This window comes from Anser anser, assembly GCF_964211835.1.
Source record: "Anser anser genome assembly, chromosome: 5".
NCBI lineage: Eukaryota > Metazoa > Chordata > Aves > Anseriformes > Anatidae > Anser > Anser anser.
The window spans coordinates 60305089-60332581 of record NC_139725.1 but is presented as its reverse complement, the minus strand read 5'-3'; the positions used below and the strand labels follow the sequence as shown (position 1 = coordinate 60332581).

The following is a 27493-nucleotide window of genomic DNA, read 5'->3' as shown; positions in this document are numbered from 1 at the left end:
CCTAGAGACTGGGGGTAGGCCCTTGGTGTCTCGGGGATTTCTCTGCAAACTTAGGAAGTGCTTTTTCTTCCTCCCTGCCTCATCCCAGTCTCAGAAGTGTGAATCATTAAAGATGCTCAAGTCTTGAATGCTATGGGGAGAAAAGTCTAGAGCTGTATGGAAATGGATTGTGAGGACATGGAAATAATCTCCTTCACAACGTCTCTGCTGTCACAGCATCTCTTGGGGATTCCCTTTCCCATCCATGGTTCACTGAGTGTACGCCATCTGCTAGGGGATGTTCTTGGGAAACTCCTGGTGCCCAAGGGTGTGCTGTGCTCCTGCAACATGGTGGGAGTTAGTATTTTTAGTTGCTTTTCTTGGTTGAGAAATCATTGACGGGAAGAACATGCACCAGTTATAAGCAAAACATGCTGAAAAGTAAGGATTGGGAAGGACATCAAACTGCTTAAATTTATTCCAATGCGTATATACATATATATAATATTTTTGGACATGTACTTCATTAGGTCCCTGGATTCCTGGTCAGCAACTCTGACATAATTATCTGGTCTTTGCTACCCTCATTTTAGCATGGCATCAGGCAGTACAACAGAGCAGCTGGAGGCCTTTCTCTGTTGCCTGGCAGCTTGGCTCCTGGGCATGTTGAACTCCCAGAAGAGTTCTGTGCTTGGAGACTGGGTCTGAGTAAAAGAGACCTCTCTGATCTTTCATAAGATGAAGAGACCTTGTATATGTGCTTGAAATGGGAAGTACACAAATCTCAGACATGTGCCAGAATTATTTTTAATGCAATCCAATTAATGCATGCACAATTAGTTTTATATTAGTGAAATACAGTCATGAGCGTGTGTGTGTGTGTGTGTTCAGGCATGGTGGCATTGGTCAAAACTTTGTGGTTTCTGACTACCATGCTTAACTGTAGGCAGCTGAGCTCCAGCCCAGCTCCAGCTGCACGTAGCCTGTATTTCTGAGCACAGGAAATCCAAAGATGTAACAAGACCTTTACATCGAAGTCCTCCAGCACATGTGAGAGTAAATGAAGAAGGTTGTCTCCTAGCACAGTCCAGATGCATTGCAAGCCACAAAATAGTCCTGTCTTTTGAAATTTCCAGCCTGATCTGGAGACTGGTGCCTCCCTGATGTAATGGTAGTGACAGTCACCAGCAGCTGTACGCTTGGATGTCCACTCGCATCAAATGCTACACCTAGATTGCATTCTGGCAGGAAGTCTTTAACAGCACTGAGATGGGCTGTGAGAAAAAGACTTTAACAGACTTGCGGAACTGTTGCCCTATTCATAACTGCCACATATTCTTAGAATGCCAGGTATTTCTTCTTGTAAGGTACTGTTTTCCTAGTCCTCATATGTGCCCGTCTACAGATGTGTGGCCTATCTGAATACACTATAGCAGGACTGATTGTTATTGGTGTGTGTGTCTTCTATCTTTGTTTTCTATCACAGGGCCTTCAAGGCATCCCTTTGATTTACTAGGTAATCTTTTTGTAAAGGGGAGAGGACAGCTGTGGCCAGAGGAACAGTTCAGGTTCACCTGTATGTTGTCCACAGAGGGTATTTCTTATCATATGCAAGCAGTGTACCTGCTCTATTCTCTACAGACTCAAGTGAGTTATATTCATCTCAGATGATTTCCAGAAGGCTGGTTGTTCTTATCTGGACTTCTGATGTCAGGAAAGGAGAAAACAATGTTAAGCCTTTAAACAGGAGCAAAACAAATTTATGCCTCCTCTGAAACTGTTCCTTCCCCTCATTTCTTCTTTCTTACAATGATTAAAGTAAATTTGCAGTCTCATTTAAGAAGTTATTACTGGGTTGGGGAAAAGCTGGCAGAATAACATTTCTGAAGCCTTTAAAACAATTCCAGCTTGATGGGAAAATCTCTGAGCCTTCCAGGAATAAATCCTGGGCTAACAAGGATGCTGTATTTTATTTCCTTCTGGTAATATCTATGGGCAAATCAAGAACAGAGCCCCACTGTGCTGTGTGCTGTACAGACTCGAGGTGGTTCAGAAGAGCCCCCCAGGGAAGGAGACAGAGTGAAGGGGTGAGATGAGATAGGCAGAAAGAATGTAGGAGACAAAGAGGAAAATGAGTAGCATCGGTAACTCTATAAAGAAAGCTAAACTAAACCAAAATTAAGTTTGCTTTGCAAGTTCCCACTGTCTGCCTTGTCAATATATTCTGCCTTTGTAAATGTTCTATTAAAAAATGATGTATTTCAGATGGTATTAATCCCCTCATCTTCTGTAGTTGGAAAGCTTTGAAAGTTTATCAGCCTCTTATGGTCAAAGATCCTTGGACAAGAGGGTTCTCATCTTAGGACAATCATATGCTATTTCTAAATACATATCTATCTTCTTTCATAGCTCTCTTTGTCAATGACCTCTTCCCAAAGAGTACTTCATCCTATCTAACAACAAACTGACATTCAGAGGAGTAAGGCAGTTTGCCTGTGGGATGAGTCAGGTTCTCTCCATTGCCTGGTTCCTAAAAGGTACATGTTTATAGAAGGGATGATGGCAGGATGGGCTGTAATTTCTATCAAGGAAGACTACTTTCCATTTGATGAAAGAGAATCTATCTCAGCATGTAACTGATATTTCATTGCTGAAGGAACCTGTAGCACAAAGCCAAATATAAGAAATAGAAATATTTTAAATGGGGGGAGAGCAAACCTTTTGCCCCCCCCCCCCCCCCCCCCATTAATTAGGGATGTAGAAAAAAAAAAGTGCTCTATGACTGCTTCCTTGTGTTATTGCCTTGGAAATGCATAGGGCTTGGCTAGCTGGGGTGTGAGTATAAGATGTACTGGTGCAATGACCACAGCTCTTGGGGGCTAAAATTGCTTTGCTCTAACCATTATACCTCACTGCATACCTAAGCATGCAAAAAATCTCCTGGAAGCGTACTGCCTGTCATGTCTTATTGCTTAATGATGTAGCCAGAGGCAGATCTGACATTAAGGATATTCTTTCCTCCCAGTTGGTAGCACATCTTTAATCCCATCAGAGCAGATGCATTTAGAAACTGCAAAGGGAGCTTGCTCAAAACTGTCACTTTGTTACCTTAATGAGCCCATTCTTCAATCAAGGTACCAAGGTAGTTTATTCTCTGGGAGCTCGATGCCGGCATTAGAATACTGGGTATTTATAGTGGTAGTCTCAGGCTCTTAACAGGATAATAGCTGACAGCACACATCTCTGCTGCTTAAGCTGTGGAAGGGGAGACGTGGGTAGGATGGAGGGGATCAGCTGAGCTTTGCAATTTAGACTGTCTCAAAAAAAAAAAAAGAACTCCTGAAAAGATGAAACCTCATTAATTCTCTTTCTGGGCAGGACACTGCTTAACAAATCAGGCTGGGCGATGAGGGGGGAAAGAAAAAGGAAAAATTAGTGCAAGCTTAGCACTTGCTCTTGGAACACAGACTGAAGCTCAGCATTGCGCTGACAGCGCTGGGATTCACCTGCCTCTGTCAGCACTGCTGCCAGCTCCATTTGCTTTGCTTGGCTTGGCTTTGCTTGGCTTCTCTGGACTGCTCCTTCACAGTAACAGGACTTGGCTGTGCAGAAATGCTGGACGGGTGGCACGTGGTGTTTGAGGAAAATCTCTTATGTGACAGTACATTTTTTTCTTCTTTAATCCCCCTATTACTTAGACTTCCCAGTTTCCAGGACTTAGTCATGACCAGATGAACTAGTAATGGGGTGTGTGCTTATACTGCATATTGAGCCCAAACTGGAGTTGTTGTGTCAAGGCTTCATGTGTTTCTGTCAATACAGTCAGGATCTGAAATGGTACAGTAGGTCCCCAGACCCAGGACCTGCCACTTACAGATTCTTCTCTCCGTACTGACCTGAGAGCAAATTTTTTTTTCAATGTTTCCAAGCCACTGAAAATGCACTTGTCCTGGCCCCTGGGTTTCCAGAGTTCCCTCCCAAGGTTGCTCAGGATGCTTGCACTTGCCAGGAGAGCATGGCCAGCCAGATCTCCGTAACACTTGGCTCTCAGCCCGACTTTCTCAGTCATCCGCTATTTTGCAAGTTGTAAAATGCCTGCTTGTGTACTAAGAAAAGACTGCTGTACATCTTTTTAGATAAAATATTAATGGGTGGCTGAAAATGATCTGTTAGTGTTTGACCAGAGGTATGCAAAGAGGAGAGTTAGAGCTTTACGAGTGCTCAGCCTTTCCAACCAGGGAAAACTCTGCCAGTTGCCCTTCCTGCCACCAGCAGCGCTTTGAAATCAGAGAGCAGCTGTTAACATGGCTGTTGGTTGGAGAGCAGGCAGCAAGGCTGGCAAAATACCAGCAGTGCTTATTAAGTGATCTTGTGGATATTACTAATCCCCTTATGTCACAGAGCAGACTTGTGCTTTTCTCCTTTGGTATGCTAGCTGCAAATACAATGCGGATGCGAAAGCTTCTTGCTGTTCTTATAATTGTCACTTTTGACCTGGCTAACGTCCCTTTGTGTTATAACAGAAATGGACATCCTGTACCTTTTCGTTGTGCTGGTCGGTGAACGTCCAAAACTGCAGATTCCCATACAGGCAGAGCTCCTTCTTACGTGTTTTGGAGAAAGGACTTGAGGCTCAGAAGTCTGTTCCTCCTCCCCTCAGCTGTCAGCTGACCTACAAAATGGAGTCTGAGTGTTCAGCCTTGCATAGCAGGTAGTTTTGGAGGAGCCTGCCCTCATCTCAGCGTAATCATTGCATGGTCACGATGCAAGTAACTTCGGGTGTTTTTGGAGGAAAGGTCACTGGCTCGGTAAGAGTTTCCCCCTCGGAGCTCTGATACATTTGTGTGCAAGTGCATGAGGAAAATGTGTTGTGCATGTTCTTGCTTTGTGCGCTTATTGCTTCTTTCATGAAGGTATATGGGCACTTTTAAAAATACACTTCCATAGACCTTGTTTTCTTAAGAAAGGCTTAACACTCCAGAATTGTGTTTGACAAAACATCATAGCAAAATTTTGTTGCTGCAACAGGCTCATGCTTCAGTTGCTCTCCTCTCCCTGGTTTACGAGAGATTTGCTGTTGCTCACGCTCTTTTCATGAAGACCCTCAAATATGTGACTCATGGGGAAAAAATACAGCTTAACCTAAACAATATTTTTTTCCTAAATGAAACAAGGCTGTATGGAAGCTTTGAATCACCACTGATATTGCAAATGAACCTTGTAATAAACAAATAACCTGTTGATGTGTGTGCCAATGAAGGAAGTATTCAGGAGGACAGTGTAAAGTAAGCACCACCTGTGTTGTTCCTACACTGGAGGAATTACTTTAGAGTCCCAGTGTCCTGAATTTCCTTCCTCAAAGTGTTTGTACAAAGGTATCCTGCCCTCTTTGCGTCAGATGGCGGCGCATCTTCCCCCATATCTTTCTGAGAGGGGTAAGAGAAGCATGTAAATGCTGGGGAAATTAAAACACAATTTTCTTTGCCAGATACCTGAACTAACTTTGCTTTCTGTGTTTGGTGGTTCTTGATAAATACAGCACAGAGTGGTTCCTTCTCTGCATTGCAGAGGCAGACACACAAAACCTACAATACACATTCTCTGCACAGTGGTTTTTCCTCAAGAAGCTCTGGGTAGGAGGTAACGCTGCCTCAAAGAGACTGACCTTTCCATGCACGAATTTGTGTAAGTGGCTGCCTGGAGCTGCTTCATCTGGTATCTGCTATTATGTTAGAAAAGATGGGAAACAATTACTCACTGGTTGGCACAGAGGAGGTAGTCCTGAAATTTCTGTAGAAATGGTCTCTGAGTACGCGCTCCCCACAGCCTGTGTATTTTGGGGTTTCCAGTGCCAGATGTGTTAAGCAAAAGGTCAGACTAAATCTAGTCCCTAAGAAGTTAATGGTTGTGTCCTGTAAAAGACCACGCATTGCAAGGCCCAGCATGTGAGTTGCCCCTTGCTAATTAGAATCAAGGGAGGAGAAACTATCACATCAAAAGGTTAAGTCCAAGTCTTTATGCATTTATTTACTATTGTTCTGCTAGCTCTTAAACCATTTGCTAGTACTCATCCCAAATTCATGAAGTACTATAAATACTCACAGAGAAAAAATTCATTATTTTTTCATAAAGGACAAGAAATGTAGTTGGGGAAATTCAGTTTAGTATTCATGCTTCCAAACAACTGAGGGCTCACTGGGTTCCCATTAAAAGCTTGTCAGATGGTGCCTATGCTTTGAGCCCTGGGTGGGCTATTCCAACTGCAAAATGGAAAAGTTAAACATTTCTAAGTAGTTGTATTCCCATATGTGACACAGACAATCACCCTCTGATGATGTACTTCATAAATTCTCTAAAGACTATGGGGAATGCTCTCTGACTATTACCACCTGCCAAGCTGCATGCTTGATTTTTTTTTTTCTCCCAGACACTCTTTTAGGTCTCTTCGTGCTGCCAAATGAAATGGTTTTGGTACAAGTAGGAACTCAACTCTGCCCATTTGCTAATCATAGGAAATGGCTGCTTAAGGTCCGTATCTCCCATGATTAGCAAATAGCTATCAAGGGCATCCTTCTGCCCCAAGACATAAGCAATGCTACTTTTGCCATCCCTGACATGTCAATTCCCCGATGTTGTGCTGAACTCCTTCCACAAGGGGATCCCCAAAACTTCCTCCCCATCCCATCTGTTGCTTTGCTGTTCTGAGTCTTAGAAATGTTAAAGCCACTCCAGCCTGAATTTTCCCCTGCTACGATTTAAACTTACTCCTTGCCCTCGCCATCCTGGATGTGGAGAGAAGGGCTTATTTCCACTCTCCTTTCAGCTGCCCTCATATGTGAAGATGACTTCTCTCTTTTCAAAACTAAGCTGTTTCTGTGTTTCTTCAGACATTTTCTAGATGTTTGTATCTACACCCCTGGTATCTTCTAGCCTCTCTTCACACAGGTGACATCCTGACTGTATTGTAGTGCTACAGATGGGAAAATGCTGCCTGGGCTTTGTCACTGGCGAATGGTTTGGGAAGTGGCAGTGAGACACAACTCATTCCAATTTCTTTTATAGCTTGAAATGGAGTCTTCTAGACTCAAGAAGTAATTTGTGTTGACTCATGGTCTCAAACTCAGTGCTCATTGTGTCCTTAAAAATTCTGTATCATGGCAATCTCCCATTCAGGTCATAACAAACCTGGGAGGATGAGAAATGTGGTGTAATGACCACACAGACACCAGAGTAAGTTTAGGGATCAATAACTTCAACAACCTTATTGAGAGAAAGTAGGATTAACACAAATTAAGAAAAAACTACCAGGCATACTAATCCTATCTTTAACGAACTTTGTAACACATCCCTGGGAGAGGCAGGCACTGAGTGCTGCCCAGCGGGGGGCTCTGGCTGCCCCTGCAGCTCCTGGAGCACCTGTTTGTGGGTCCTGCATGTGCCAGCGGGACCCTCCCATATGTTGTTTTTTGGTTGAGCTGGAATCCAAACAGCAGAGGAGAGTGCTGTGATCATGTTAAGGCAGATGATGAGATGGACGACTGGACCCATCGTGCTGACACCCATCTTGGACCAGTTCCTGTTGAAACACAAGCATAACTTTGGCCCCAAGTTATTGGAGAGTAGGGCCCTTCCCATTGATTGGTGCTTAAATTTTTTACCATGACTTGTGCCTTTTCTTTAACTGAGTTTAAGGTATTATGATTAAAATGTTTTTGAATTGGAGGACCTTCCTCTGTCCATTGATTTAAAAAAAAAAATAATAAAAAATAATAAAAAAAGAACATAACAGCATGCTTTAGCTATCCTTTCCTGGGGGGTCATACCCATACTCCCCCTTTTTTGATTTTGAAGCATAGCTTTTAGGGTACCATGGGCTCATTTAATAATTGCTTGACCCGTGGGAGAATGGGCTATACCTGTCAGATGTTGAATGCCCCACTGTTGAAAAAAAGTGGGTTATGTGGGCCACATATCCTGGGCCATTATCTGTTTTGATTGTTTTGGGGATTCCTAATGTTGCAAAAGCTGACAGAAGATGTTTACAGACATCCTTTGCCTTTTCTCCTGCATGAACAGATGCAAAAATACAAGCAGAAAACGTATCAATTGAAACGTGAACATAAAAACAATCCTTTAAGCCTGTTACTATTAATGTCCATGACGGGGGGAGCATAGTTGGAGATGGCAGTCCTGGTTGAAGTGCTCCCATATCTTCCATGACTTCATTAATTTTTCCTCAAATCATGTAAGTCTTCACTTTCCATTTCTTTTCTCGATTACAAGCACTGGTGAGTTTCAGGGGCTAGGCGTGGGAACAATATGTCTCGCTTTAAGTTGTTAAGCAACTCGGCCTTTGGGCCCTATGTGTTCTATTCCTGCCTGGATCGAAGGGAAACAGATTCATCTCCTTTTCAGGGTCTATAAGGCCTGGATCAAAAGGATAGTCCAGCTAACCAGGGGGCATAACAGCAAAGGCCTGTGATGGTGGGGGGGGCGAAGGCGTAGCAGGGGGATCGGTGGATGAGCTCGCAGCTCCCTCACTATCTGCCAAACAAGATGTTTCTGATTGTGGTCCCACATGGCTCTTTAAGGCCTCAAAGATTGCTTGCTAGCTGCCGAGCAATCCAGCCACGACCTTGTCGTTTTTAGTAGCAGAGTCCCAGAGCTTGACCCCAATTTGGTTCCATGTTTCAGGATCGTAAACTGTCTGATTCTTAATAGAGGGAATAATCTGGAAGGTTCCCATGACATTCTTTGTTACTAAGGCCATATGATTCCCCATGGTGTGCAACTGCTTACCTTCAGCCAGTGAGAGGTAATTGTGTGTGCGGGTCTGCTTCTCTCAGCACAACGCTTCTTTCAGCTCGGGTGCGCTTCCTTTCACCTTGCTGGATTTGGTTCTTTCAGCTTGCCAGGTTTGGCTCTTTCAGCTTGCTGGGTTCAGCTGAACCCATCTTCGTGAGGTGTTCCGTTGGCCTGTCCCTGTTCTGTTGGCCTGTCCCTGTTCAGGCGCCGTTTGTGTTATAATGACCACACAGACACCAGGGTAAGTTTGGGGATCAATATCTTCAACAACCTTATTGAGGACAGGCTCCCTTCTTATACCATTAGCTCTACAAGTGGTACTTTCCCACTAGCTATTCATTGGTTAACAACTTTGCCCAGCAACAGCAAACATTTGGCAACTTCCATGTCTTAATGGTTGGAGAACAAGCGGTTTGAGACAGCAAAGTGTCTTGTGGATCGCCACTTCTTTGTTCCTTCTAACTTGTTTACATTCCTCATGGCTTCATCTTTGAGTCCGATGTTAACACCAACCACAGGGCTTGTCGACCCCCATGGCGATACTCCTACAAGAAACAGGTGCTTTCTGTTTTTTCTTCATGGTGACTTGGTAGAAGACCTGTTGCAGTGGTGGGGGGAACTGCTGTTGTCCTTAGTAGACTTTTACTTCAGACATAATCTGTCTCAATTTTTCAACTGCCATTTTTTTATTACTGTACTTATACCCCCTTAAATGGTGTTTTAAACTTTTCTGAGTCATGCAGTAGCTTTTCTTCCCTCCCACTCATTTGTAATATTTTCTAGATATTCACTCAGGCTAATGCTCATTAATTTATGTTCCAAAATTAATAATCTCCTGATAAAATACTCCAGTTTAAATTACTTTTTAGGATGAAGATAGATGTTACGTGTGAGTCATAATATATTCCCACCACTTTCAGAGGAATACTGTTCATAATGTCACATCCAGAAACATTAAATTATCTGCTGACTATTTAGACATGAGTGTATATTTGGTAACTAGAAAGAATAGATATTAGTGAGTGTCCTGAAAAGCTATTATTGTAGAGATACTTGTTAGAAAGGTGTTTTTACTTGCTGGCTGCAATATAGTAGTTTAAAATGATCTGAATTATTTTCAAAAGTCAAATGAATAATACACACCTAAAGGAAAGCTTGTAAACATTTTCTAAATTAATTTTCTGGCTTGCTGGAAAAGCACTGATATATCCCTCAGTCCTCTCTTGTACAGCTTGGTCTGTACTAAGCTTGGCTTCAGTACTAGGCAGCTTGGGATAGAAGTAAATGTGCTTCTCAGTCACTATCCCACTAGCAGTTCTCAGGATGAGTCTCAAAATAGCTTGGCTTGTCTAGGCAGTCTTTATTCTGAACTCTTGTATGTCCTTTATTTCCATATCAGGTTTAATGTTTAGTCTGCGCACTGCTGGGTATCAGCTCTGGGTTACGGAGCAGGCTCCGTGTTTAATGCACCCTGTTTTCGTGCATCCCTGGACTTAGAGCTGAGGGGTCTCATACAACCTAGTCTGATCACCCTCAGAAAAGCACAAGATGTGCGCAGGACGTGATGTGGGCAGAGTGGAGCACTTGGTAATGAAGGTGTTTAGGTCGAACTTATATAAAGTCGATTAAAAAACCCTAAATACCAACAAACGTGCCAAGCTTGGTTTTATTAGCTGGTGTAGTGAAGCAACAGGCTGGAATGCATCTATAAGGCTAGGGTGTAATCTTAATGCTGCTTCCCCATGCTACCAGTAAATGTATGCTGACAAACACCTCTATGTTTTTAGCTTTTCCGGTCAGAGTCTGTTACATTTACTCTCCTGGGGGAGCAGAAGCAAGAGATTGCTGGCCTGTGCCTGAACCCTGAAAAGAGGTACCTTTAGCTTGTTCACTCAGCACACATCCCACAGGCACAGAGAGGGAAAGACAGTGCTGGATCGTAGCCAGTTGATCCTACAATCAAACTGACATGTTAGTTTCTGCTTGTGCAAAACTCCATCTGCAGGTTTATAGGCTGCGATATCTAAAGACAGATTGGCACCAAAAGTCGAGTGGTGCCCCTGCCAAAGAGCTGACAGTTGGAGAGCGTTAGCAGCCATCCCCCAAATGTGCCAATGTCTTGAAATTAAAACCAGTTTTACCTAAAGCTGCAATCCAGAGCCTGAAATGTTCACGTCTTCTTGTGGAGATGTCACCCTCCCAAGTTGGCACTGGGACCAAAGAGGTGGTGAACGTGGCTTGTAACTCCCAGTTAATGTGTAAAAGACTCTCAGTGCTAGAGATGCTCAGGTGTGGCTCATAAAAGAACACAACAGAACTGTCAGGATCAGTGAAGTGTGTTGGCATGGTGGGAAAAATGCAAGTGTAAACAGGGTGCCGATGCCGCACGGGGCGCAGCAGGGCAAAAGTGGAATAAGATTTAACACAGAATAGACCTTGTCATCTTGGGATGAACGAATGAAACTGTTGGATACCTGAAGCCTTTCCACTCTGCTTGGCCTCCTCTGGGAGGCCTGGGGATGGACTACAAGAGGGATGTGGTCGGTGAGAGACGGCCTCGGTGGGAAGCGTGCTGCTGAGTGTGGAGCTGGAAAAAGGACTTGTTACGTGGGAAGATGGCGAGAATGGTGTCTCCTGAAAAGAGAAAACTAAAGAAGGTTCTGTTAGGGGTGTAAGTGGCTTAAAACAGCAGTGGAATAATCTGTTCAAGTACATGGTGGGTAGAATTAGAAATAATGAATTTAAATTAAAACAAGGGAGGTTTAAATTACCATAAGAATTTTCGCTCTAAGAATAGCAAAAAAAAAAAAAAAATGGAATAGAAGGTGGAGCCTCTGTTATTCAACCTGTCCTTAAATAATTCAAGCAAAAATCAGTTGAGGATGGCTTAGGCAGAGTAACTTTTTCTCCCCAACCTTATTTTTTGCTGGGGGCTTGTAGGACAGAAGCAAGCTGTTTATCTGTTTTTTCTTTCCTTTTTAAGAGTGAAATTCAGTTTTGCTACCTTGTACATGCTCAAATCATCTCTAATTTAGGTAGGTTTGTGCTCTGAAATGACAGCCTTCAATGGAAGAAAAGGGTTATTTATTTAGGGAAAAACTGTAAATTTGGGGTCTTCCTTTAATTTTGGCAGCCAGTATTTAAAAATTCCTTATAAGAAATGGAAAAAAAAAAAAAAAAGATTACCTTAAATTTAATGAACACACGAACCTAATTCTTGATTCTGCTGCAGACTTCCTATGTTATCTTGGGTAACTCTCTAATATGCATTAAAACATGAAGGTGAGGTCAGTAAACCCTATCCTTCAGAAAAAAAAAAAAGAGCAGAAGGGAGTCTGTGAGTACGTACTTTCATAGCGGCAAGGGCTGTTTCTTCTCTGTACAGCCCCTTATACTCACAGTCACGCTCGACAACTTCGTGCTGGTGCAACAGGCAGTAATACTCCTTTTTCAAGACCTGGGATCGCCAATGTCATTCAAATACCAAAAGCTCCCAGACAGCACTTCCCAGATGAAATACAGTAATAATGTGGTTAAAGAGCTCGGAAAAATTGAACAGAGCAAACTGAACTAACAGAACTAACACACAGAGGTGCACTCACATGAGCCCAAGGATTCATGCCACACAGGTGCTTGATGTGCTTGTTAGGCACAGGCATACAGCACACTGTATAGTGTACTTGTCTTTCAGTGAAGTGGTTTTGAGTCGTTAGCAGTTGAGTGACTTTGTTTTGGGAAGCGCTGTCCCCTGAATGGGGCATGGCATCACTGCAGGGATCTGCAGTGCAAACCTGCACTCCTCTGATGGACACACCTTCCTCTGCTGGTGTTTATGACGGCGTCAGGCATCACAGACTCTGCAGGCAGGACATCCATGGCAATGATGACACGCTAGATGTGCAGATGCCTGATGAGCTAGCCAGGCTGTCTGATGGGGGGGATGTATCCTCTTTGGAATGTTGGAACGACAGATACCTGACCTTGCTTGATTTATATCTTCAGGTGTGTCCTTAGTTTTTTTTTCCTTCTCATGTGGTGTCTTTTTGTCCTTGAGTTACTACCTGTTATCTCAGCAATGTTACTTCTGTCCTGTCCCCCCCTTTCCTTTCCCTGCATGATATTAGCTTACAAACTCTTGCAGCTCATCAACAGTTTTCCAGGAAAAGTCGTTTTTTTTTTTTTTTTTTTTTTTTTTTGCACAGCTCTACTGTGCAATATGAGCACAGGGCAGGCAGCCGAACCCTGGGCTGGAGCTACAGAATTATTAGTTTGTGCATAGACCAATACAGTCAGTCTTGTTAGTCTGTGTTCAAGATGCTCAATGTAATTTTTGACAGTAAAACACTAGTTTATACTTGAATTTCTGGCATTCTATTCCTTTCCACCTGAGAGTCAGTAGATTCCCCTGTCAGGGACTGAAAGCTCCAAGCAATGCTCTGTTATTATTATTACTACCATTTTTAGCACAGTACCACTGCTGGGCAAAAATACAGACCCAGGGACACACTGTGTCAAGAGCTTTCAGATCCTGAAGTACTGAAGTAGAAGGTACCTCTAAAGAACCTTTCTCTAGACACTTTTAGAAGACAACACTTCTGACTTCACCTTTTTAAAGCAGAACGCTAAAATGAAAACTCTCCTGCTACAGGGAAAAAACTTGGTGCTAACAGAGAAGTGAGATTCTGTGTGGAGGGCAGGCACGTTCAAGGTGAGAACTTGGGGAATGATCTGTTTTCAGTGGGACTGTGGTGAGACAAGGATGCTTTCTGAGACAGGATTCAAAAAGGAGCAGGAGAACAAGGGACTGAAGCACTCCTAGCTTTGCCTGTGGAACCAACTTCAAGAAGAGAGTGGCCGAGGCAGTGATGTAATAACCATGAGAGATGCTGCAATGCCTTTGTTTGATTCAAAGCTGATCTGCTTGAACTACATAGCTACAAGCACCCTTTGTAGGCATTGAAAGCTTTACCAGGAATAAAGAAAAATGAGATGGGACCTATATGAATTGTACAGAAGGTTGATTACCTAGTTCTTAGTACGTGAAAAACTCTCAGGTGCTATGGCAGTGGCAAGAAACAGGAAGCTATGTAGCTCAGTGCCTCCTCCCTCCTATCCCTAATTTTATGTACTGAGCAAGTCAGGCAAAATGGCAGCGCTGTCAGCTGCCAGTGTGGTGTTGCAGAGGTTAAGAGCACTCGAGGTTTCTCTTAGTGGTTGAACCTCTCAGATTTTGTTCAACATCTGCTTTTGATCTGGCAGTCTGTCTGTCTAAAGGGATAAAATCTCATCTTGTAACAAGTTGCAAAAATGTTTTTCAAGCTGAGGGACAAAACACAAGGAACTGAAGTGAGAAGCAGCAACCTGCTTTATGCAGCAGGGAAGCACTTGGCAAAGATGTAATTTATAAATGAAAGAGATGCCGAGGTGGTTTTTTTGTTTGTATGTTGTTGTTATAATTGGTTCTGCTGACTTTTTCTGGAAGAAAACTTGGGACATTGTAGGACAGCTCTTCTCTAACTGATTTCTGTTGAAAATGTGACATAACTGCACAAGATACGGTGGGATAAATTCGCAGATTTTCAAAGGTCATTTTCCATTTGTTGTCAAAGTAAAGGAAGTCTGAAGTGAACATAATTGTAAGTGATAGGACTCCAGTAATTATACATCATTTTAAATTCTTGATGTGATAGAGGTTGCTCAGGGCAGGTCTGCGTGCAGTTACTCTTGTTTGAATTAAACTGGGATTGTAAAAAAAAGTAGAAGACTGTGGAAACTTTTATTTCAGTTTAGCTCTCATTTATGTGAACTCAGCTGGATTATAAAAAAAAAAAAAAAGCTGGTTATAAGGTTTTCCCTGAGCTTTTTTTCTACAAAGAAAACTTAGTTGTTTTCAAACAGCAGAAAAGTGCTGATAATGATACAGGTTTGTTTCTGTTTACTTTTGTTTTGGTGTGGAATATAAACAAACCACTGAGCTTCAGCTTAGGTTTGGCCTCACCCAACCCACTTCAGGTTGTTTAAACTAACTTGCAATTTAAGGATGGCTGGAATTTAATGCTGAAGTTGTCAGGGCGCAACAAGGGCTGGGGGCTCCAAAGGGTGGTGGGTCAGGGCCTCGTGGCCAGGACACATCCCACCTCCCCAGCAGGAGCAGGGCAGTGGGGCAGCCCCAACCCTGGGTGTCAGGCATCTCCCTGGGGACAGACTGAGGCTGGGACACGAGCCCGCTGCAGGAGGTTGGTGCAGGATTAACAAAATCATGGCCAGGCATACGCACGGCTGCAACCTTCTGGGGCTGGAGTACTCATCCTTCCTCATTAACAGAACAAATCACCTTAGGTGCCCAGGGTGTGCTTTGCATTGTCAGAGGACACCTGGTCTAGAGACATCCCAGCCTTGCTCACGTGTCTAGGCACAAGAACTTACCCTGGCTATGTAATCAAATCTCTTTATTTCTGCTGACCGATATTGGACAAACAAATCTGCTTGTTACTTATCAGAGTTATGAAATGGTAAGTAGCAAGCACCAAAATCCTAGTAAAGCAAAGGGATAACTTGTTGCTTTGATGTTATTACCAAACAATAAAAATGAGTGAGCAAAGCATGCAAGTTTACATCTGAACTTATATGATTACAAAATTTTTGATGATCTTCCTGTCACCCTTGCTTACAAGAAGTACTAGTTTCTTTTAGCAATACCTCCAGAATGCTTGTTCGATGTTTTATTCTTAATTTGATTTTAAAGCAAACAGCTCATGGTAAACTTATATACCAAGGCTTCAACTAAAGCTAAGTGTCCATTCAGATTATAAAATTTGTTAAAGCCCAATTCATTTGGGTTGGATGAGTGTCCTAAGTTAAAATGATATATAGTGCCTCAAATGTGATTTGGGAGACTGCAACCGGTGTACGTGAATGCCAAAACAATTCCATGTTATTACATTTTTACAGTCGTATCAAAACCAAGTGATTTGTGTAGCTAAAGATGTAATGACACATTAAAAAAAGCAAATGCAATCTCTAGTCATAGGATGTGAGAGCACAGTTAATGGTCGGTGTTAACAGCACCAGTGTGATGGGAAAGCAGGGGAAAAGCTTCAGCTTTTAGAATAGTTCAGTTGGAAGGGACCTTTAAAGATCACCTAGTCCAACTGCCTGACCACTTTAGGGCTAACCAAAAGGTAAAGCATGTTGTACAGTTTGCCCAGAGAGATCGTGGAGTCTCCCACCTTGGCAGTATTCTAAAGCCATCGTGACACGGTACTGGGCAACTGACTCTAGGTGGCCCTGCTCGAGGAGGACAATCACAGACAAAGCGTTTGTTCAAGCAAGGCGTTTATTGCTGAGGCCAAAGCTCCCAATGGAATGGAGCCTCCAAGGGGACGGGCAGTGCCTGCCCAGTTGGTATCGGCAGTCTCTGCGTCAAACGTCCATGAAGCAGTCTCTTGAGCTGCGTGAGGTCTGGCTCCCCACAGAGTGGTAAGAGTTGATCACCTGCTGTCAGCAGAGCGCCCTGTCTGTGCACGAAGGCCTCTTTCAGCGTCCATAGATCATCAGTCTTGTGAGGCGATTGCGCAGCTCCTGGAACTCTTCCAGCATGTGGGTGTAGGCACGTGTGTCCTGCTCCAGGTGCTCGAAAAGGTTGACTGGGCCAGAAAGTTGGAAGGCTGGTGGCAGGGCAATCACATCGGGCACCATCTCGTTGCCAAAGAAGAAGTGGTTGAGGCGTTTCTCTTCCAGGCAGCAGTGCAGGTACCGAATGATATCATCCAGCCGCAGCAGAAAATCCTCCCTGTGCCACGTTTCCAAGGGGACGGAGGTCAGGAGGTGCATGACAACAGTCTTGATGACATAAGTGGAAATGCTTGTGCCCACCAGCATACGGGCGCAGATCTGCATGCACTTGAGGTGTAAGCTGTAGAACCAGGCTTCGGAGTTTATGTGCTGGAAGAACTTCCTCTCTGCAACAGCACAGCTCTGTGGCCACGTTGTGCTGGGGGTGATGATGGCCTCCGTCCTCTGGCTGCTCAGGAAGATGTCTGAATTGCCTTGCTGAACCCCAAAGATTATCTCAATGGTGAGGTTTCTCTTGGTAGCATTTGTCATCTGGAACTTGCAGGAGCGGGTGGAAGGTAGCACTTTTACATTGTAAAGGTGCGACTGAGGCATAACCACCCAGGCTGTTTTCACAAAGTTCTGGAACCACCTTGCAGTCTTCTCCGCATCTAGGTAGGAGTCGGTGCAGAGGGTGTCTAGGAGGCTCGGCTCCTGATTTTTCAGCTCATCCTCAGAATGGTGGAGGAAGCACAGCATGTCCTCAAAGGCCTGCTCCCTCGCGCACGTGCACTCCAGCTCGACACGGATAGAGGAGTTCCTCGCCAGGATATCGTCCTCTTTGCCCAGCTCCAGGTGGAAGGAGTGCCCACGGGGGGCTGTCATGGGCACAAGTAGGCGGTAGACAGTGTCGTTCTCACGGGGACTCCAACCTTCAAAGGCACTGCCCACTCCGATGGCTGACTGCAGCTCCGGAAAGAAACTCTCTTGAAAGATCGAGCTGTAGGCATTCAGGAGGTCTTCCACCACCTCTGCCACCTGATAGCATCTGATGGTTGGATTTGGAAGTGGCCAGTAGATGCGCTGACTTACATAATCAGCCAGATCGTTTGCATCATTGGGGTTTGGTTGTGGTCTTTGTTGCTCTTCCTCCTCCTCTTCGCTACTGGAGCTCTCCTCCTCTTCTTCGCCACTGGAGCTGTCCTCCTCATCGCTGGAGCTCTCCTCCTCACTGCTGCTGTCAGGCTCTCGGATCCTTCTAAGAATCCGCCACAGGTACCAGAAGAAAAGGACAAGCACGCCAATGCTGAACCAGAACTGCCAGCGCAGCAACACAGACAAGAGCACGGCTTGCATGGCATCGCGCCTGTCGTGCTCCCGGTCCCTCTTCTCAATTTCCAACAGGAGCTGCATCATGCCCTCCTGCAGCATCTCCACACGCTGCTGTATGTGCTCATTTGCATCCGCATCTAATTCATCGCCGACCTTCTGCGGGCCAAAACCCAGGAACGTCAGGACGAAAAAAAGTGCCGAAGCCATGGTCTGAAAGAGGTGAGAGAGAAGCGGGTCAGTGGGGCTGGGTGGGAGCTACGGCAGGAGCCGCAGACCCCTAGGGTCAGGTAGGAGAGGGGGCGAAGGGGCTGGGAAGGCAGCAGGGACAGTGGGCAGTGCTGGCGGCGACAGCCGCGAGCCCTGCCCTGAGCGGCTGAGTCCTGGCCGCAGGCTTAGCAAGCCCTTGGGAGGCCAGCATTTGTGCCCCAGCCCTGGCCTAGCCCCATCTTCCCCCTGGTACTGCACTCACCGATGGCTCAGGCCAAAATGCAGCAGCGCTGCCTGCGGCTGCCTTAAAAGCCGCCCCCCCATTGTGACACGTCTTCTTCCCCCATTGTGACACGTCCTCTGATGTCACCTGCGCCCCCGCCCTGCCCTCGGTCCCCGCCCTGGCACAGCGATGCCCAGTTGCCCTGGGCAGCCCAGGCCCTGGTGTCACCCGAGTGCAGAGGCACGTGGCTGGACAGAGTCCCCCGGGCTCTCTTTGCACAGCTCACGGGAGCCCCCAGGGCCGTCTGCAGAAAGAGATTTGGGTGATGTAGCCTGTGGAGGCTGTGCTCCTCGTGTGCCATTCCACGTTAAGTTCTGAAAAAGTAACCCCTAGGCAGTCATTGGAACAGGAGGGCTTGCAGTGGGAGGCAAGGAGAGACAGGTCCTCTGCTCCCACTGGGTCGAATCTCGAGGTTTGTTCTTGCAGCTCGTCGGAGTTACGCTGGTCCCCCAGGGCTGTTCCAGCAGGAGGGATTTGTGTTCCCTTCTCCACCTGCATTGAAGGCATGGGTGAGATTTTGACTGGGGCTGGCATGTTCCCTGCTGACGGTGCCTCCAGGCTGGAGGAGTGATGGTCAGCCTTGGGCAGCGATGGGAGAGCATCCTCCACTTTGGGTGTAGGTGTGACAGGAGCCATCCGGTGGCTCACCAGACAAGAATGGGCAGTCGTGCTAACCCTCCTGCCTTCTTGCATGCACTCACTCCCAGTCCTTCACCAGGGCTTTCCCTGGGCAAGATGAGCTCAAAGGTGATTTATTTTAGTGGCTGAAGTTTGGACCCATCAGGGAGTTGGCCTGGCCCACAGAGGAGCGGGGCAAAGACCAGGCTGTCATGGGTCCTGCCAAATGGCTGGGCAGCAGCTCTTGCATTGAGCCAGGCAGGAACTCATTCACGTGTTGTAATACGTGTAATTACATGAAATAAAAAAAATGGAATGTATAGCTCCACAGTTTCCCACAGCATTCTCCTCAAGAAACTGGCTGCTCTTGGCTTGGACTGGCGTATGCTTCGTTGGGTTAGAAACTGGCTGGGTAGCCGGGCCCAAAGAGTCGTGGTGAATGGAGTTAAATCCAGTTGGAGGCCGGTCACTAGTGGAGTCTCCCTGGGCTCAGTACTGGGACCAGTTCTCTTTAATATCTTTATTGATGATCTGGATGAGGGGATCGAGTGCACCCTCAGTAACATTGCAGACGACACCAAGTTACGTGCGTGTGTTGATCTGCTCGAGGGCAGGAAGGCTCTGCAGGAGGATCTGGATAGGCTGGAGCGATGGGCTGAGGCCAACTGTATGAGGTTCAACAAGGCCAAGTGCTGGGTCCTGCACCTGGGGCACAACAACCCCAAGCAGCGCTACAGGCTGGGAGATGAGTGGCTGGAAAGCTGCCTGGCAGAGAAGGACCTGGGAGTATTGGTTGATAGTCGGCTGAATATGAGCCAGCAGTGTGCTCAGGTGGCCAAGAAGGCCAACAGTATCCTGGCTTTCATAAGAAACAGTGTGGCCAGCAGGGCTAGGGAAGTGTTTGTGCCCCTGTACTCGGCTCTGGTGAGGCCGCACCTCGAGTACTGTGTTCAGTTTTGGGCCCCTCGCTACAAGAAGGACATGGAGGTGCTCAAGAGAGTCCAGAGAAGGGCGACCAAGCTGGTGAGGGGTCTGGAGAACAAGTCTTACGAGGAGCAGCTGAGGGAGCTGGGGTGGTTCGGCCTGGAGAAGAGGAGGCTCAGCTTGCACTGGTGTGCTTGCCCTGGTTCTCCATCTCAGGGAATGGCCCAATGTGCATCCTGTAGCCTGAGGGCTGGGTGGTCGTGTGAGGTAACTGGCGTTCCATCTGGATGGCCGTGTCGGTCCGACTGGGTGCTGGAGGAACAGCGGTGGAGGGGATGGCTTTCTGATGAGCGGTTCCCAAGGCTGCGCCTTCTTGCTTCCACACGCTTGAGGGAATGCGCGTTGCCGTTGGCTGAGGAGGGTGCTGGGGCTATAGCCCAGGCCTGTTGGTGAGGCAGAGCAGACGAGCAGAGCAGAACTGTCCAGGCCGCCCACTGACAGAGCCCCTCTCGTGCTGTGGGTGTGTGCTGGTTGTGCCTCCCACTGCACCCACTCCCTGCTGGCGTGCGCAGGCCGCTGGTGCTCCCTCAGGCACGTTCCTGCGGCCTCCTGCTGTTCAAGCTGGCCGCATGCTCAGTCCACACCCCCTCGTGGTTTGCCCAGCCCCTCGTGAGAGCAGTGGCCTGCCGGCTGGTGCCTCCGCCAGCACGGCTCACATGGCCCACGAGCGTCGGGGCACAGAAACTCCTTCAGGCACGACTGGGACCTTGCAGGCCTTGTGTTCTTCTCAGCACGTGGCAACTGCTGCTGTTGATGCCATTTTCAAGATGGAAAGAACCAGACCCTTTTTGCTGGTGCCCAGAGACAGGACACATGGCATTGGGCATAAAAAGCAACACAGCAGGTTCTGTCTGAACATCAGAAGGCATTTCTCCAATGTGAGGATGACTGAGCACTTGTACAGTTTCTCCAGAGAAATTGTGGAGTCTCCCACCTTGGCAGTATTCTAAAGCCATTTCGACTTGGTACTGGGCAACTGACTCTAGGTGGCCGTGCTTGAGGAGGATGCTCACAGTAAACCCTATCCTTCAGAAAAAAAAAAGAGCAGAAGGGAGTCTGTGAGTACGTACTTTCATAGCGGCAAGGGCTATTTCTTCTCTGTACAGCCCCTTACACTCACAGTCACGCTCGACAACTTCGTGCTGGTGCAACAGGCAGTAATACTCCTTTTTCAAGACCTGGGATCGCCAATGTCATTCAAATACCAAAAGCTCCCAGACAGCACTTCCCAGATGAAATACAGTAATAATGTGGTTAAAGAGCTCGGAAAAATTGAACAGAGCAAACTGAACTAACAGAACTAACACACAGAGGTGCACTCACATGAGCCCAAGGATTCATGCCACACAGGTGCTTGATGTGCTTGTTAGGCACAGGCATACAGCACACTGTATAGTGTACTTGTCTTTCAGTGAAGTGGTTTTGAGTCGTTAGCAGTTGAGTGACTTTGTTTTGGGAAGCGCTGTCCCCTGAATGGGGCATGGCATCACTGCAGGATCTGCAGTGCAAACCTGCACTCCTCTGATGGACACACCTTCCTCTGCTGGTGTTTATGATGGCGTCAGGCATCACAGACTCTGCAGGCAGGACATCCATGGCAATGATGACACGCTAGATGTGCAGATGCCTGATGAGCTAGCCAGGCTGTTTTTTTTTTTTTTTTTGCACAGCTCTACTGTGCAATATGAGCACAGGGCAGGCAGCCGAACCCTGGGCTGGAGCTACAGAATTATTAGTTTATGCATAGACCAATACAGTCAGTCTTGTTAGTCTGTGTTCAAGATGCTCACAGTAATTTTTGACAGTAAAACACTAGTTTATACTTGAATTTCTGGCATTCTATTCCTTTCCACCTGAGAGTCAGTAGATTCCCCTGTCAGGGACTGAAAGCTCCAAGCAATGCTCTGTTATTATTATTACTACCATTTTTAGCACAGTACCACTGCTGGGCAAAAATACAGACCCAGGGACACACTGTGTCAAGAGCTTTCAGATCCTGAAGTACTGAAGTAGAAGGTACCTCTAAAGAACCTTTCTCTAGACACTTTTAGAAGACAACACTTCTGACTTCACCTTTTTAAAGCAGAACGCTAAAATGAAAACTCTCCTGCTACAGGGAAAAAACTTGGTGCTAACAGAGAAGTGAGATTCTGTGTGGAGGGCAGGCACGTTCAAGGTGAGAACTCCTTGGGGAATGATCTGTTTTCATTGGGACTGTGGTGAGACAAGGATGCTTTCTGAGACAGGATTCAAAAAGGAGCAGGAGAACAAGGGACTGAAGCACTCCTAGCTTTGCCTGTGGAGCCAACTTCAAGAAGAGGGTGGCCGAGGCAGTGATGTAATAACCATGAGAGATGCTGCAATGCCTCTGTTCGATTTAAAGCTGATCTGCTTGAACTACATAGCTACAAGCACCCTTTGTAGGCATTGAAAGCTTTACCAGGAATAAAGAAAAATGAGACGGGACCTATATGAATTGTACAGAAGGTTGATTACCTAGTTCTTAGTACGTGAAAAACTCTCAGGTGCTATGGCAGTGGCAAGAAACAGGAAGCTATGTAGCTCAGTGCCTCCTCCCTCCTATCCCTAATTTTATGTACTGAGCAAGTCAGGCAAAATGGCAGCGCTGTCAGCTGCCAGTGTGGTGTTGCAGAGGTTAAGAGCACTCGAGGTTTCTCTTAGTGGTTGAACCTCTCAGATTTTGTTCAACATCTGCTTTTGATCTGGCAGTCTGTCTGTCTAAAGGGATAAAATCTCATCTTGTAACAAGTTGCAAAAATGTTTTTCAAGCTGAGGGACAAAACACAAGGAACTGAAGTGAGAAGCAGCAACCTGCTTTATGCAGCAGGGAAGCACTTGGCAAAGATGTAATTTATAAATGAAAGAGATGCCGAAGTGGTTTTTTTGTTTGTATGTTGTTGTTATAATTGGTTCTGCTGACTTTTTCTGGAAGAAAACTTGGGACATTGTAGGACAGCTCTTTTCTAACTGATTTCTGTTGAAAATGTGACATAACTGCACAAGATGCGGTGGGATAAATTCGCAGATTTTCAAAGGTCATTTTACATTTGTTGTCAAAGTAAAGGAAGTCTGAAGTGAACATAATTGTAAGTGATAGGACTCCAGTAATTATACATCATTTTAAATTCTTGATGTGATAGAGGTTGCTCAGGGCAGGTCTGCATGCAGTTACTCTTGTTTGAATTAAACTGGGATTGTAAAAAAAGTAGAAGATTGTGGAAACTTTTATTTCAGTTTAGCTCTCATTTATGTGAACTCAGCTGGATTATAAAAAAAAAAAAAAAGCTGGTTATAAGGTTTTCCCTGAGCTTTTTTTCTTCAAAGAAAACTTAGTTGTTTTCAAACAGCAGAAAAGTGCTGATAATGATACAGGTTTGTTTCTGTTTACTTTTGTTTTGGTGTGGAATATAAACAAACCACTGAGCTTCAGCTTAGGTTTGGCCTCACCCAACCCACTTCAGGTTGTTTAAACTAACTTGCAGTTTAAGGATGGCTGGAATTTAATGCTGAAGTTGTCAGGGCGCAACAAGGGCTGGGGGCTCCAAAGGGTGGTGGGTCAGGGCCTCGTGGCCAGGACACATCCCACCTCCCCAGCAGGAGCAGGGCAGTGGGGCAGCCCCAACCCTGGGTGTCAGGCATCTCCCTGGGGACAGACTGAGGCTGGGACACGAGCCCGCTGCAGGAGGTTGGTGCAGGATTAACAAAATCATGGCCAGGCATACGCACGGCTGCAACCTTCTGGGGCTGGAGTACTCATCCTTCCTCATTAACAGAACAAATCACCTTAGGTGCCCAGGGTGTGCTTTGCATTGTCAGAGGACACCTGGTCTAGAGACATCCCAGCCTTGCTCACGTGTCTAGGCACAAGAACTTACCCTGGCTATGTAATCAAATCTCTTTATTTCTGCTGACCGATATTGGACAAACAAATCTGCTTGTTACTTATCAGAGTTATGAAACGGTAAGTAGCAAGCACCAAAATCCTAGTAAAGCAAAGGGATAACTTGTTGCCTTGATATTATTACCAAACAATAAAAATGAGTGAGCAAAGCATGCAAGTTTCCATCTGAACTTATATGATTACAAAATTTTTGATGATCTTCCTGTCACCCTTGCTTACAAGAGGTACTAGTTTCTTTTAGCAATACCTCCAGAATGCTTGTTCGATGTTTTATTCTTAATTTGATTTTAAAGCAAACAGCTCATGGTAAACTTATATACCAAGGCTTCAACTAAAGCTAAGTGTCCATTCAGATTATAAAATTTGTTAAAGCCCAATTCATTTGGGTTGGATGAGTGTCCTAAGTTAAAATGATATATAGTGCCTCAAATGTGATTTGGGAGACTGCAACCGGTGTACGTGAATGCCAAAACAATTCCATGTTATTACATTTTTACAGTCGTATCAAAACCAAATGATTTGTGTAGCTAAAGATGTAATGACACATTAAAAAAAGCAAATGCAATCTCTAGTCATAGGATGTGAGAGCACAGTTAATGGTCGGTGTTAACAGCACCAGTGTGATGGGAAAGCAGGGGAAAAGCTTCAGCTTTTAGAATAGTTCAGTTGGAAGGGACCTTTAAAGATCACCTAGTCCAACTGCCTGACCACTTTAGGGCTAACCAAAAGGTAAAGCATGTTGTACAGTTTGCCCAGAGAGATCGTGGAGTCTCCCACCTTGGCAGTATTCTAAAGCCATCTTGACACGGTACTGGGCAACTGACTCTAGGTGGCCCTGCTCGAGGAGGACACTCACAGACAAAGCGTTTGTTCAAGCAGGGCGTTTATTGCTGAGGCCAAAGCTCCCAATGGAATGGAGCCTCCAAGGGAACGGGCAGTGCCTGCCCAGTTGGTATCGGCAGTCTCTGCGTCAAACGCCCATGAAGCAGTCTCTTGAGCTGCGTGAGGTCTGGCTCCCCACAGAGTGGTAAGAGTTGATCACCTGCTGTCAGCAGAGTGCCCTGTCTGTGCACGAAGGCCTCTTTCAGTGTCCATAGATCATCAGTCTTGTGAGGCGATTGCGCAGCTCCTGGAACTCTTCCAGCATGTGGGTGTAGGCACGTGTGTCCTGCTCCAGGTGCTCGAAAAGGTTGACTGGGCCAGAAAGTTGGAAGGCTGGTGGCAGGGCAATCACATCGGGCACCATCTCGTTGCCAAAGAAGAAGTGGTTGAGGCGTTTCTCTTCCAGGCAGCAGTGCAGGTACCGAATGATATCATCCAGCCGCAGCAGAAAATCCTCCCTGTGCCACGTTTCCAAGGGGACGGAGGTCAGGAGGTGCATGACAACAGTCTTGATGACATAAGTGGAAATGCTTGTGCCCACCAGCATACGGGCGCAGATCTGCATGCACTTGAGGTGTAAGCTGTAGAACCAGGCTTCGGAGTTTATGTGCTGGAAGAACTTCCTCTCTGCAACAGCACAGCTCTGTGGCCACGTTGTGCTGGGGGTGATGATGGCCTCCGTCCTCTGGCTGCTCAGGAAGATGTCTGAATTGCCTTGCTGAACCCCAAAGATTATCTCAATGGTGAGGTTTCTCTTGGTAGCATTTGTCATCTGGAACTTGCAGGAGCGGGCGGAAGGTAGCACTTTTACATTGTAAAGGTGCGACTGAGGCATAACCACCCAGGCTGTTTTCACAAAGTTCTGGAACCACCTTGCAGTCTTCTCCGCATCTAGGTAGGAGTCGGTGCAGAGGGTGTCTAGGAGGCTCGGCTCCTGATTTTTCAGCTCATCCTCAGAATGGTGGAGGAAGCACAGCATGTCCTCAAAGGCCTGCTCCCTCGCGCACGTGCACTCCAGCTCGACACGGATAGAGGAGTTCCTCGCCAGGATATCGTCCTCTTTGCCCAGCTCCAGGTGGAAGGAGTGCCCACGGGGGGCTGTCATGGGCACAAGTAGGCGGTAGACAGTGTCGTTCTCACGGGGACTCCAACCTTCAAAGGCACTGCCCACTCCGATGGCTGACTGCAGCTCCGGAAAGAAACTCTCTTGAAAGATCGAGCTGTAGGCATTCAGGAGGTCTTCCACCACCTCTGCCACCTGATAGCATCTGATGGTTGGATTTGGAAGTGGCCAGTAGATGCGCTGACTTACATAATCAGCCAGATCGTTTGCATCATTGGGGTTTGGTTGTGGTCTTTGTTGCTCTTCCTCCTCCTCTTCGCTACTGGAGCTCTCCTCCTCCTCTTCGCTACTGGAGCTCTCCTCCTCCTCTTCGCTACTGGAGCTCTCCTCCTCTTCTTCGCCACTGGAGCTCTCCTCCTCCTCTTCGCCACTGGAGCTGTCCTCCTCATCGCTGGAGCTCTCCTCCTCACTGCTGCTGTCAGGCTCTCGGATCCTTCTAAGAATCCGCCACAGGTACCAGAAGAAAAGGACAAGCATGCCAATGCTGAACCAGAACTGCCAGCGCAGCAACACAGACAAGAGCACGGCTTGCATGGCATCGCGCCTGTGGTGCTCCTGGTCCCTCTTCTCAATTTCCCACAGGAGCTGCATCATGCGCTCCTGCAGCATCTCCACACGCTGCTGTATGTGCTCATTTGCATCTGCATCTAATTCATCGCCGACCTTCTGCGGGCCAAAACCCAGGAACGTCAGGACGAAAAAAAGTGCCGAAGCCATGGTCTGAAAGAGGTGAGAGAGAAGCGGGTCAGTGGGGCTGGGTGGGAGCTACGGCAGGAGCCGCAGACCCCTAGGGTCAGGTAGGAGAGGGGGCGAAGGGGCTGTGAAGGCAGCAGGGACAGTGGGCAGTGCTGGCGGCGACAGCCGCGAGCCCTGCCCTGAGCGGCTGAGTCCTGGCCGCAGGCTTAGCAAGCCCTTGGGAGGCCAGCATTTGTGCCCCAGCCCTGGCCTAGCCCCATCTTCCCCCTGGTACTGCACTCACCGATGGCTCAGGCCAAAATGCAGCAGCGCTGCCTGCGGCTGCCTTAAAAGCCGCCCCCCCATTGTGACACGTCTTCTTCCCCCATTGTGACACGTCCTCTGATGTCACCTGCGCCCCCGCCCTCGGTCCCCGCCCTGGCACAGCGATGCCCAGTTGCCCTGGGCAGCCCAGGCCCTGGTGTCACCCGAGTGCAGAGGCACGTGGCTGGACAGAGTCCCCCGGGCTCTCTTTGCACAGCTCACGGGAGCCCCCAGGGCCGTCTGCAGAAAGAGATTTGGGTGACGTAGCCTGTGGAGGCTGTGCTCCTCGTGTGCCATTCCACGTTAAGTTCTGAAAAAGTAACCCCTAGACAGTCATTGGAACAGGAGGGCTTGCAGTGGGAGGCAAGGAGAGACAGGTCCTCTGCTCCCACTGGGTCGAATCTCGAGGTTTGTTCTTGCAGCTCGTCGGAGTTACGCTGGTCCCCCAGGGCTGTTCCAGCAGGAGGGATTTGTGTTCCCTTCTCCACCTGCATTGAAGGCATGGGTGAGATTTTGACTGGGGCTGGCATGTTCCCTGCTGACGGTGCCTCCAGGCTGGAGGAGTGATGGTCAGCCTTGGGCAGCGATGGGAGAGCATCCTCCACTTTGGGTGTAGGTGTGACAGGAGCCATCCGGTGGCTCACCAGACAAGAATGGGCAGTCGTGCTAACCCTCCTGCCTTCTTGCATGCACTCACTCCCAGTCCTTCACCAGGGCTTTCCCTGGGCAAGATGAGCTCAAAGGTGATTTATTTTAGTGGCTGAAGTTTGGACCCATCAGGGAGTTGGCCTGGCCCACAGAGGAG

At 46.9% G+C, this 27493-nt stretch overlaps 1 protein-coding gene and 1 long non-coding RNA gene across 2 annotated transcripts in view; one reads left to right on the top strand and one right to left on the bottom strand.

Annotated features, from left to right (window-relative positions):
• Positions 1-27493, top strand: part of LOC310900749 — a 113156-nt gene that overhangs the window by 5868 nt on the left and 79795 nt on the right. The window contains exon 3 of the long non-coding RNA XR_014585361.1: positions 4503-4787. This is a non-coding gene — a long non-coding RNA (uncharacterized lncRNA). The remainder of the gene's footprint in view (positions 1-4502; positions 4788-27493) is intronic.
• Positions 15777-18961, bottom strand: LOC310900745 (inositol 1,4,5-trisphosphate receptor-interacting protein-like 1). Its single transcript, XM_083839172.1, has one exon. The coding sequence runs from the start codon at positions 17875-17877 to the stop codon at positions 16321-16323; it is 1557 nt and encodes a 518-aa protein (XP_083695298.1). The 5' UTR covers positions 17878-18961; the 3' UTR covers positions 15777-16320.

Coding starts and splice junctions, on each gene's coding strand:
- LOC310900745 (XM_083839172.1), bottom strand. CDS start 17,877: ATGGCTTCGGCACTTTTTTTCGTCCTGACGTTCCTGGGTTTTGGCCCG.